Source organism: Podarcis pityusensis (assembly GCF_964106645.2).
Source record: "Podarcis pityusensis genome assembly, chromosome: 3".
Classification (NCBI taxonomy): domain Eukaryota; kingdom Metazoa; phylum Chordata; class Lepidosauria; order Squamata; family Lacertidae; genus Podarcis; species Podarcis pityusensis.
In genome coordinates, this window is record NC_138026.1 from 31,849,648 (window position 1) to 31,862,112 (window position 12,465).

At 41.5% G+C, this 12,465-nt stretch overlaps 1 protein-coding gene across 2 annotated transcripts in view; it reads right to left on the bottom strand.

The window, feature by feature from the left end:
• Nucleotides 1–516: 516 nt before the first annotated feature.
• The window catches only part of ELOVL5 (ELOVL fatty acid elongase 5), a 64,679-nt gene continuing 52,730 nt past the window's right edge, over nucleotides 517–12,465 (bottom strand). For both annotated transcript variants that reach the window (XM_080998057.1, XM_080998056.1), the window contains exons 5-8: nucleotides 8,648–8,819; nucleotides 5,720–5,844; nucleotides 4,507–4,641; nucleotides 517–3,086 (exon numbers count right to left, since the gene is read on the bottom strand). In XM_080998057.1, coding sequence (XP_080854183.1) covers nucleotides 2,955–3,086; nucleotides 4,507–4,641; nucleotides 5,720–5,844; nucleotides 8,648–8,819 — 564 coding nt within the window. In that variant the 3' untranslated portion in view covers nucleotides 517–2,954. The remainder of the gene's footprint in view (nucleotides 3,087–4,506; nucleotides 4,642–5,719; nucleotides 5,845–8,647; nucleotides 8,820–12,465) is intronic.

Sequence of the window (12,465 nt, forward strand, 5' to 3'; positions counted from 1 at the left end):
TGTGGCAGGAAGGTAAACAGTGTTTCCGTGCGCTCTGGCTTCCGTCACGGTGTCCTGTCGCACCAGAAGCTGTTTAGTCATGCTGGCCACATGACCCGGAAAGCTGTCCGTGGACAAACGCCGGCTCCCTCGGCCTGAAAGTGAGATGAGCGCAGCAACCCCATAGTCGCCTTTGACTGGACTTAACTGTCCAGGGGTCCTTTACCTTTTTTTTTTTACCTTAATACTTATGCAAAACTAAACTTAGGTAAATTACTTATCCAAGCCATGTGGCAGAAGGGACTACATGAGCCCAGTGTTTATAGGCTCGTGCAGGCTCACCCACGTAACACTAAGCCATGGTTTAGTGGTCAGTTGATGGCTTCATTTGCACATAACAGAACTGTTAATAATGAAAATTTCACTTCCACGGCAAAGCTTCTCAAATCCACTAAGATGCCACTGTATTGAAACGCAGGCACAGGTACTCAATAACAATTTAATGATTAAAAACACAAAATGTTGACAATGTCGATATTTCAGACAAGCTAGTTTTTTTATTTTTAGCACACATGTTTAGACAGCATATTTTGAATGATGAAGCTGCTGTATGAAATATGTAAAGACTTTGCAAATCAGTACCTAGAAACCAAGGACACATACATACACACAAGCTTTGAGAACATAAAGCAGACAAACATAAACTGGTTCTGCCTCTCATTTCAAAAACAAGCAAAAAATAAAAAATAAAAATATTATGCGAGCCCATTAGGGAAAACACATTAGTTCCCCCAATAGCAGATGTGCAAAAACATGGTAAAACTGATATTTGTATAAATATCAAATTATAATTAATATATAAACTTGGGGGATGGAAGCAATAGGATGGCTTGAGACAAATGAATTTCAATGACCAACAAGTTAGTAGGCTAAAACTCCACCAAATAACATAGTATATCCATTAAAGGTGCCTGCTTTATGACATTGCAAGTGGGGGGGGGGGTTTCCAACACACTTTATACAAGTTTCTTAATAAACTTTTAACAGGCCAAGGAAGTACAGGTGAAATACACAACACACACTAAGAAACAGACATTCATCACCAACCTATTTCCAACGGTTTTTCGCATGACAACAATGAAAGTCTGGCATGGCCCAATTTGCACACTTTCCAACACACACACACACACACACACACACACACCCCTTTGCTATAGGCACATTTTTAAAGTCAATGGTTTGGATCCGAAGGCTGACTCCATATGAATGAAGGGTATCTCTGCTTGCTCTGAGGGAGCGCCCCATTTCCTCTCAGCTGTAGCCCCGCTTGACACAAGCCACACCCCATACTCATCATTCTCAAAGATCCTCTGAACTCCGGGTCAGCTTTCTGAGAAAAAGGGAAGTGATGGAAACCCTGTTCTGCCAGTGGGATTCCACCTGTGGCTGTTGGAATCCGACTCAAAGCTTGCTACGCAAACAGCAAGAAAAACACCAGCTAAGAATTGTAAGCTGAGTTTTGTCAAACAATTGAGAATGTGGACATGTCACAACTTCTGCAACGGTCAGAAAACTGCTATGCAGTTAAACTGCAGGTATGTCAATGGTTGGCTGGCCAGGACGCAACCTGGAGATTCACTTTTACATCTTTAAAACTTTTAACGAACTGGGGAGATGAACCAGCTGTGGCTTCTACACAGTTCCAGGTCAGAAGGATAGGGAAGAAAAATGCCGCAGGTGGTTCATCTCACACTTCTGTGGCAATTTTAAAAGGAACAGGCTACAACTTGGGAATGTTGATTTTTAAAGGGAGTAAGATTTCTCCCCCCCCCCCCCAAATTGCATTCTCTAATGCTAAAAGAAGGGGAGAGAGTCAGCATTCAGGTACGGATGCTGCTTAAGTGCCAATTAACTTCCCCCCCCCGTCACTTATGCAAATTAAAACCTAGTTGACAAAATCAAACTGAACCACCAAACTGCCGCAGACTTGTGATAATGGAACTAAAAAGACAGTAAGCACAATCAAAAGTCTTTCTCCTGCACAAGTCGTGACTGAAATGAAGAGTCCAGCTTTTCCAGTGAATCTTTCATTTCAAAAAGATCACGTGTGGGAGAATTACTCCAACTTCAGTGCAACACAGAGCAGACTTCTAGTTGACTCACAAAAGGAGCCCAACTCATCTAGGATGGCTTCTCAATAGTCCATTTTGTTCTTGGGACCCTCAAATACAGGTGCACACACAGGCTGCATCATTGATCAAGAGTGCACATGAGTATGTCTTATCCCAGCTGCCACCCAACAAGCATTTTGGAGGGGGAAAGCCATTCTTTCTACACATGTGCACCGTTCACAACAGACACTATAGCATGTCTATTTGGTAACTGAGTGTCAGCCCCGTGAGAAGTCGCTCCCAGAGTCAAAACATTTCCATACATTTTCAAACCAGTATTAAGTTTTGGGCCCTGCTTTACTTCAAATTTAAGGCATGTGTGTTTTAAACTACTGGGGGAGGAAAAACACCTTAACACAGACAAAAAAACCTTTGTTGTACAAATCACAATCACATGCATTATCTACAGTTAAAAAATATGAGTTTGGATTACAGTCTTGAAATTGTGAATCATAATTCAGCACCTATCATATTGACTAGTAAGGCAACTGCAGTGACGAATATATCTATGTATTTATATATAGATATATGCACACATACTACAATAATACTCCCTTCCACAGTTTACACTCGTGTCTGTGACCACCCAGTATGATCAACACCATCAACTTGAGCCTATGGATAGTTTCTAGGATGTTTTGCACTTGTTAAGTCCTACATAAATCAACACTATTCTAGGCAGGAATAGCTACAGTAGCTGTCAAGAATTATATCAGTGCACAACACATATTGTGCTTACAATCAGATGATTTTTGTTGTTGTTGTTGTTGCCCGGAATATCAAAATGGCTTCTCAGTTTGGTCTTCAATCCTTCCTTTGTTTTCTTTGCTTCACATTGTTCTCAAGGGAAGAAAAGCTATTTGTATACCCGTTCACAGCAGCCATGGAACCATTCTGATACTCTTTCCTTCTGGACGCTGCCTTTTTGTTGTAAGTCTAAAAAAAAATATCACATAGGTCAGTAGTGAGCTTTCGCCCCACACAGCAACAATGCAGCAAACTTGCCAATTTCATTTTGTTATTTAACAAGCATATTGTCCCTTCGTATGGACGTAAGACTAGGAAGCATACACCCTATTCAGATTCAAAGACAAAACATAACATCCCTGTTTGATATCTTGGTATGGGAGCAAGGTATGGTTTGTACAAACCACAACTTCCCATATAAAATGGAACAGGAAACTACAGTTTGTTTGCAAGCTAGTGGGAGGAAGAGTAGCCAAAGGAAAGGCAAGAATGAAACCAAGACTCTTGCCTTTGTGCCCCTAAACTATGGTTAATGTTAACCACAGTTTGTTGGGACAAGCCAGTTTCTTAACCTATAATTTGAAGTTGGCTTGGTTTCAACCTACCATAGTTAAGATTAACCCGTCTGCTGACGATACAGAAAGCTGCGGTTAATCTAAAACTGATGTGGAAGTTTCCTAGCTCCCCATGTTTGGGCAGCGCATGAGCTCATTTCTGCAACACTAAACTATGGTTTCATTTCATATGGCCAATGTCAGGGATGAAAGCAGTTGTAGTCCAGCAACATATGGAGAACATCAGTTTGGGGAAGGCTTGTTTAGCATTACAGCCAAACAAAACAAATATATATAGTATCTCTATCCACTACTTATAGCTACTCTTTTCCTATTAGAACAGAAGGCCATCAAATATGTCTTCAAGCTGTTTCTTTTCCAAAATAGCTCAGGAAAAAGTAGTTTTCTTCATTAAACAAATTGCTTTAAGTTATACCTGACCTGATACCAAGCAACTGGTCCCAATCCTGTTTAAGTCACTTGTGCCTATGTTCCATTGAAATCAATGGGAAAAGTTAGTTGCAACTAACACCAATGGGATTTAAATGCAAATGGCTTTCTCTGAATAGGGACCACTGTGTAAAAACTGCAAAGTAGCTGCAGCCACTAGGCCAAGCACATTTCCATGTCAGAAAAGTCCATTTCATTCATTTGAAATGCTTTTTGGACCAACACTGGGGGCTGGGGGGTTAGTCAAGTCAATAGGAACTGACTGCCCCTTGTATCTATTACATAAGATTCTAGTGGCAGCAGAGAAGGCCAATCCTCTCACACAGCAGCAAGTGCATAAGAGAGAGTGCAAGTTCCCATCTCCATTTGTTGCCTACGGTTGGCAGGGAATGCTTCCTGCTGCTGCATTACAGCACCAAAGTAATTATAAAATTGACTATTGGTGGTAGTCCTGGGAAGTTAACCAAGTACGTCTTCTGCAAGGATCCAACTGTCCACTAATTTTTAGAAGTGCATTCTGATACAAAAACTTTCTAGTTGTTATTTTCTTCATCGACATTTGCAAGAAACAAAAAACAAAAACAGAGGAATAAATCTTAATTTACCTGAATATAGAAATTTGTGAAAAGGATAATTAAGGAGATCATGTAGCCTATCTGGAAGTACAGCCATCCCAGGGGAAATGGACAAGGATAGACCACCCCACAGCTTGTCTGGAAGATTGTCAGGACAAATTGAGTCTGTTAAAGGTAAAAAAGAAAAAGAATAATGAAAGGATGAACAAGAAAACAGACAAAGGAGTACATTGAAACCATTCCCTATGTAGCAGTATAGCTGGGTATGAATGTGGAGATTTTAAATTGGCTTTTGTACTTGGCTGTAAGAGATTGGTGGTTGTGCCCCTTGGAAGACCCCATTGCTCTCCAAGTGGGAGATGGGTAGAAACTGCACACCCTGTACAAGTGTGGCCCCTTAGCTGTGCCATTCAATTAAGCTCAAGTATTCACAAGTAGAGAGCATAGCGATACAGTGGTATCTCGGGTTAAGTATTCGTTCCTGAGGTCCGTTCTTAACTTGAAACTGTTCTTAACCTGAAGCACCACTTTAGCTAATGGGGCCTCCTGCTGCCGCCGCGCCACCGGAGCATGATTTCTGTTCTCACCCTGAAGCAAAGTTCTTAACCCGAGGTACTATTTCTGGGTTAGTGGATTCTGTAATCTGAAGCGTATGTAACCTGAAGGGTATGTAACCCGAGGTACCACTGTATTATGAAAGGGGGAGGAAAGACTAAAAGTTTACTTACGTATCTCAAAATCTATCCCTTTCCTAAGGCAGCTCACGTTGAAAACAAAGGAAGCTACTGAAATCTCTACGGCTTAAAAATATATCATGTGGCTGGTCTTAAGTTCACAAGCAGCTGTTTCTTGTAGGGTTGAGTTAGACAGTGAAAAGAGCTGAGTATTGCTCCCATTCCTCCATGGTTAGGAAAGCATAGTAAAGCTCGACTTACAAGTGACTTGGTGTACAAGTAGTGAGAGGTTTGTAAGCAGTAGCTAGGGTATAAGCGGTTCTCTACTTCTGTTATATGCAGCTTCGTCATCTTAAAAAGATTCTGACCTCCAGTCTGAAGGGGGCATTATATAACTAAATGTCCCCCATTAGAGTAACACACAGGTCACCCAACAATCTACAGCACATAGTTCCTCGCCGAAGAGCATTTGATCCTTCCCACACAATATCTGCTAGCTTGAGTTAAAAATAAGCAGCGACCATAAGCATATGAGGAAAAAAGAATGTACAGAGGCACCATTTACTCACCAGCTGCCCCTGCGTGATATATTTCTTCCACCAGAGATATGGACGCATGGATGGAACAGCCGATAACCCATAATAGGAATACATGAGGACATGGATAAAGCTGTTAAGGGTGGCACCAAAATAAGCTGCAAACAATAGAAAGAGATGCTAGTTGAATTTTTTTTGCAACAATATGCCTTATAGCAAACATGCTTGAACTCTTGTTGCAAGTTTAAACCACTAAACTGACCTGCTGAACTTTCCTTTTCTTTATTGATTTTCAAAGTTTTTTTAACAATTTAACTTCAAATTTTATACAAATTTAATTATTATTAATAATAATAATAAGTTGACTTCCCCGTCCTCCCTCCCTGGTGTTTCCATTCCTGCCCTTTCCTTCTGCAATATATAACATACTTTTATCTATTACATATCCCCTTTATTACAATTCATTATTCATTTATTTCCCGCCCCCTGCCCCATTTCAATTCCTCTGACCTGCTGAACTTTTCAAAAACTTAACACAAAACTGCAAAGGCAATGATATATATATATATATAGAGAGAGAGAGAGAATCACAGATGTCCAAAGTCAGATGTGCCATGCAAATTGGGTTTAACTGCCTTAAGAGCAATGTCTCTCCCCTCCTAAGACTGGCTTGGAGTGCATTTTTAAGAGGTGGGCTATGAATGGTAATCCCCTTCATGGATCACTGCCTTGTCGTGACAAAGGGGCTTGAATAACTCCAGGAAGCTGTGAGCTATGCTGTGCAGGGCCACCCAAGACGGACAGGTCATAGCCAAGAGTTTAGACTAAATGTGATCCACCTGGAGAAGGAACTGGCAAACCAGTATTTTGCCAAGAAAACTCCATGGACATAAAAAAGGAGAAGCTTTGAGAAGAAAGTAAGAGTTTCCAAAACTCTGGTTCATGGGGTCACGAACACGACTAAGACAATAAAACAACAACATGAATGGTAACAAGATTGCCAGCTCCTTCACAGGCTCTGATCCTGAATCCAGTTGCATGCGACAACATGCTTTCAGCCTTCAGGTTAGGGACATTCACTCCATCCGCATAGTAAGGCAGAGATGGAAACCGGAAGCCCTATCTGCACCAGGTTGTATATGCAGAGGCTGCTGCACCCGATGCTTTGCAGCTGAATGAGTACCCCAATGTGAATTCACACCCAGATGTGCATCATCAAAGAACTGATGCCACCAAGGGCATCAAAGTGCAGCAAGCAGCAACTGTTTCCTCATCCCTTTCTTTCAATGGGTTGCTGCAGCAGCTACAAACACTGGATTGCCAGCTCTGCATATTCTCCGTACAGTTTGCAAGTGTCGTTGTTCATTCAAATTCATTTTCTCCTGCCTTTCCTTTAAAAGAAATGCTCAAACGTGGCTTACAATTTAACCGGCACATTTTTTAAAAATGCAAAGATTAATTACAATAAAAAAAGAGAGCAGGCTGAGAGTGTGTTTGTTAGAAAACCAGAAGCGTTCCTATTTGGTTTACAGTGGACCCTCTGGATACGAACTTAATTCGTTCTGGGAGTCCGTCTGCAACCTGAAAAGTCCATATCCAGAGGTGCTGCTCCTGCGCATGCGTGCGGGGTGAAACCCAGAAGTATACACTTCTGGGTTTGCCGTGTTCACAACCCGAAGTTTACGTATCCGGAGGGATACATAAGTAGAGGTACGACTGTAGTAGGTGAAGAAATGCCAAAGAGAGATATAAAAACTGCTGATGTATATAACTACAGCAGCAAGGACTCTTTTAGCCCCCAAATGGAAAGAGTGGCAGACAAAGATGATGGAATATGCAGAATTGGCAAAGCTGACCGGGAAAATTAGAAACCAGCATGATCAAGCTTTTCAAAGGACTGGGGTAAATTTGTACAATGTTTGAAGGACAGTTGCAAAGAATTAACAACACTAGCAGGAATGATCTAAAAGGCTTGTAACGATTATGATTCATACCTTCTTATACAGTGGTACCTCGGGTTAAGTACTTAATTTGTTCCGGAGGTCCGAACTTAACCTAAAACTGTTCTTAACCTGAAGTACCACTTTAGCTAATGGGGCCTCCTGCTGCTGCCATGCCGCTGGAGCACAATTTCTGTTCTCATCCTGAAGCAAAGTTCTTAACCTGAAGCACTACTTCTGGGTTAGCGGAGTCTGTAACCTGAAGCGTATGTAACCTGAGGTATCACTGTATTGATTTAAATATGTGACAATTGAATTGATGAAAGATAAGTAGGAAAAAATACAAATGCTATGAGATAGAAAGGAAATATGGTAACCATGAGGCGGGTGGGAGGGAAGTCGAATAGCTCATAAGAGCAAAAAATTTACTGTGGAAAAATAAGGATGTATTTAAATGTTATAAAATGGAAAGTTAATAAACATTATATTTAAAAGAGAGAGAGCAGGCTGGAAGCAGGTAAAATAGTTCTACTGAGGTTGGTTATGATCACATGGAACCACGGCAGCTCCCATGCACTGTTCTTTGAAGACTTTTGGAGTGCCAGTTTCCCATTGTACTTTAACAAATCCGGCTTGCCAGCCAACCACAGAGCAAGCTTGCAAATAATATTTGACCAGAGAACAAATTAAAAGGCCAGGAGCTTGATAGATGAAAGCTTTGGCTTCAAGTTATTAGAAATTTTGTATGCAAAGTTGATGGCTTGCTAAGAAAACCCTAAGAGCAGTTGGATAACAGCTGAAAGAACAGAGGGAGACACACAGAACTGACACAGCTTTGAGGAGGAGGTTGGTGTTACAAGCTGCTGGCAAACCAGCACAACCCTACCCATTTCCAACCAAGGAGACGGTTTTCCCAAGAAGTGAAGGTGTGCATTAACACGCCCTCTTCAAACAGAAGGAGTCTTTCAGGAAATGCACACACACACACAGGTCTCTCATCACGAATTACAAGAATACTTACAGTGGCCACAAGGCACCCAGTTCATAACAAACCACCAGATGTTAAGCATTGTTGCATGGTGATAGACGTGAAGAACGGTGATCTGGTGGTTATTTTTCCGTAATATAAAGAAGAAAGTATCCATGAACTCGATGAGCTTTGAGAAGTAGTACCACCAAAGGACACGTATGATCTAAAAGGAGAGGGAAAGAGGTCAGGCATTTGTTCCACAGAGGCAAATGAAATAAGACAGCTCATGGCAATTCTACTGACCCAGCAAATAATCTCTCCCCGCCCCTCAGATCCCGGTGATCAATAATCATTGCAATATAGGCCTAGTTCAAACAGAATGCTGTGTCATTCATTTGAATCCAGCCTAGCATACTAACCATGGTTATTTTGTAGCAACAAACCACTATTTAAAGCCATAGCTTGGCCAATGCATGTGAAACCATGGCTTGCATTAAGTGCAGTGGAACACGCCAAGCTACACAGGCATGAGGCAAGAGCAGGAGGTGGGAAACAAAGCTTTGCAGAAATAAATCATGGCTTGTCTGGTCTCTGAGGTTCTTTTAACCATGGTTTGTTCAACAAGTCATGAGCAAACGATGGCTTAGTGTTACATAATATGCTTTGCCAATAACAGCACCATGGTTCAGAAATGATGATCTCAGGAAGCAAGCCAGCAGAATGGTTTAGCCAGGTTTGGTTGATGGTCTTCAACAACCATGGGGGCAACTGCAAATTGGGTTATTGGGTGCTCAGCCATACAGTGTGACAGTCATGATCTATCACCTATCTATCTATCTATCACCTATCATCTATCATCTATCTATCATCATCATCTATAAAAATGAATAAGCCACTTATTTTTTTTTAAAAAAACACCTCTAAGCAGTTCACATAAAGTAGTCATAAGAAAATAGCAGTAAAGTCTACAGACTTTGAACCAAGAAGACATAATAAAACATAGATCAAAGAATTGTAGAGTCATAAGGGACCATGGGAGGGGTCTAATCTAACCCCCTGCAATGAAGGGATCTTTTGCCCAAAGTGGCCCTCAAACCCACGACCCTGAGCTTAAGAGCCTCATGCTCAACAGACTGAGCTATCCCCAGGACCACTTTTAAAAACAAACATAAAAGATACTTGAAGGCACAAATACTTAGTGGCAGCTCCAGCCCAGTGTACCAGCGCTGCCTTCTTTCTGACCTGATGCAGCAAGTAGGCCATCAGGCTGGTACAGGCAGATGAGGAAGGTGGGAGTTGCATGAGGCAATGCTGACCGAGTGGCAAAGGAGGCCTCTCCATTCTTATCTCTAGATACTGAACATGGCCCCTTAAATGCTGACTCATGTGCCAGTCATGTCTGAGAGAAGGCCTCGTCCACAAAGATGTATAGTACCTCCTGAAAAGGGTTTAATGTGCCCACATCCAATGATGTGCTGGGCCAGAGTACACAGCAGATGTACAGGTTGGTGAATGGGATATGTGGCTTTCTGACACCCTTCTCTTTGTGCATTAGTTACCAGAACAGGGTAACTTGCTCCATGTTCTCAGCAGGGCTTTGGTCTTGACCTGAGAGTTGTTAGTTTTGCTAGGTTGAAGGCAGCTTCCTATGCTGTCCCCAAGACAGGGAAGTTTCGAAAACAGCCGGCAATGCATGTGTGCTGTTCAAAATAAAGTAAGGTGCTTTCTGGGAGGACCTAAGTCCCCGGGCATGCTCTGGATTGTAGTCATAAAACCAAAACAGTGACTAAAGCAAAAGAGGCAATGATTTAGAAGCCTATTAAAGTGTACCTCAGGTGCACCAAGACACTCAGGGGAGAGGTTTTAATCTCTACACTGCTACTGTGATCTCCGAAGAACAATCTGAGCAACAAACAGAGGATTGTGCTACTGTATTCCCTAAAAGGAAATTGCTTTCCTCCAGGCTGGGGAGAATGAGGCACAGAAGATTGGGCTGATGTGGAAGGAGAGAAACACTGCTGCAAGCAAGCAACCGTAATGTGAAATCACGAAGAATTCTTGTTCCGCAAACATGCCAAAACCTGTGTTAAGATGATGTTACAGGACATGGAACTGTTCAACCTCATGCCTGACACTGAGAACTTGAAAACCAAACTGGAGTTCAGAAAGGTGAGCAAACAGATATCCACACTGTTGTATGGAGAAGAGCCAATTTTGGAAAAATTAGAACTTTTATTTGGCGTGAAATCTTTCCCACATTTCTCTCCACAGGAAGTTGATTTTCAGTCCAATGCACATAAATCTGATGATGATGATACTGTCCCCCATTTTGTGGAATCCCTCTCAACGTATAACATCATCTCTTCCCTAACATATTAATCTTATTTCTATAATGTCAATGAAAAGAAGAAGAAAGAAGAGTGTGTAGACTTCAGCTAACCTGCTGGTTGGAAGATGAAGAAAACAGCTAAGTCTACTTTCAATAAATTGAAAGAACACTACTGTCCATTTTAAGCCCATACACTTCACACACAAAATCCAAGACACCTCATTGTTTGGTGCTATGTCTCCTGGTTTGGTAAGAGCCTATCTGGTTCTTTGGTAAGAGCCAATCACCCTTTCTGGTTTGGATGACACAGAGAACTCTGGTATAAGAAACCCAGACATCTCTTCTGAAGACAATCACCCAAGCAGGTGAGAGAATGTATACAGGGGATGGCTCATTCCCATTTGAACAAAACATGGTTTATCAGGCCAAGATTGTGACATCTGAACTGGCCCCAAATTTCATAATAGGGAGATTCTGAAAGTTAGAAAGGAAACTCATTGGCATGATTACATGGATTGACCTTTCAGTGATGTTTCAAAAGCTCTAGGCATGAGAACCCAAAAGGCATGTCGTGATGAACTGTACCAGTCCAAAAAGTCCTAAAGAAACTTGAAGGGCCACAATTGGCCCTGGTCTTGCAGTCCAGACCCCCCGGCCTACTGGGTTTTGGCACCACTGACTAAATTAGCCGTCCAAAATTTAGTTGAGTCAAGTTGGTGTCACCCATAACAGTGTCCTAAAGAAATCTGGGTCGATACTGCTCATGCTTTTAACATCTACACATCTGAAATATCTTTCATTCTTTTCTTTTTTTGAAAATGTAACTTGTAAAAGCATAAGCTTATCGATTTGCGTCAGCTAAAGCAAACTAACATGGAAAACAGAAGAAGACAGCTGATTTTCCTGGGATGCCGCAAAACAACACAGAAGTGGAATCGTCTTGTAGCCTTCACTAAAGAAGTTACTCGCTGCTTTTGAAATGCAGACACTTGTAACAGGGTCATTTCTTTTCAGGTTTTAAAACACTGCTTCTGTCTGTGATCTAATTTTATCATTTTATATAATGAGTTGTGCACTACATCTGTCTCACAGTGTCCTCTCGAAGGATATGAGATACTTCATTCTTTGTCGCTAGTTATTACTGTTCCTCCATTCAAACTGTCACATGCAAATGTCAAAAAGTGTTTCCTTAGAAGTGTTCAGTACTATAAGAAACAAAGGAACTGAAAATGAGGGAATTAGGCAATTATGATTCTTATTTGTTCACTGGCTATAATGGGAGATGTAATTTTCAGGCACTATGTTCCGAGGGAGAGACAAGTTAAAAATAGTTTCATGGTTTTCCAGTTCTTTTGACTGCAGGCCAATTTCAGATTTGCTTTTATAAGAACATTTTGCTTACTGGACACCGACAGGTAAAGAAATCTGTCTGGGATATCCTGGCAGGATTCAGAAATGTTCCAATAGGGTTCACTCTAAGACTTCAACATCTAACACCCCAGGAAAGAAAGAGCATGGAGAAGCTCTTCCAGGATTCCCA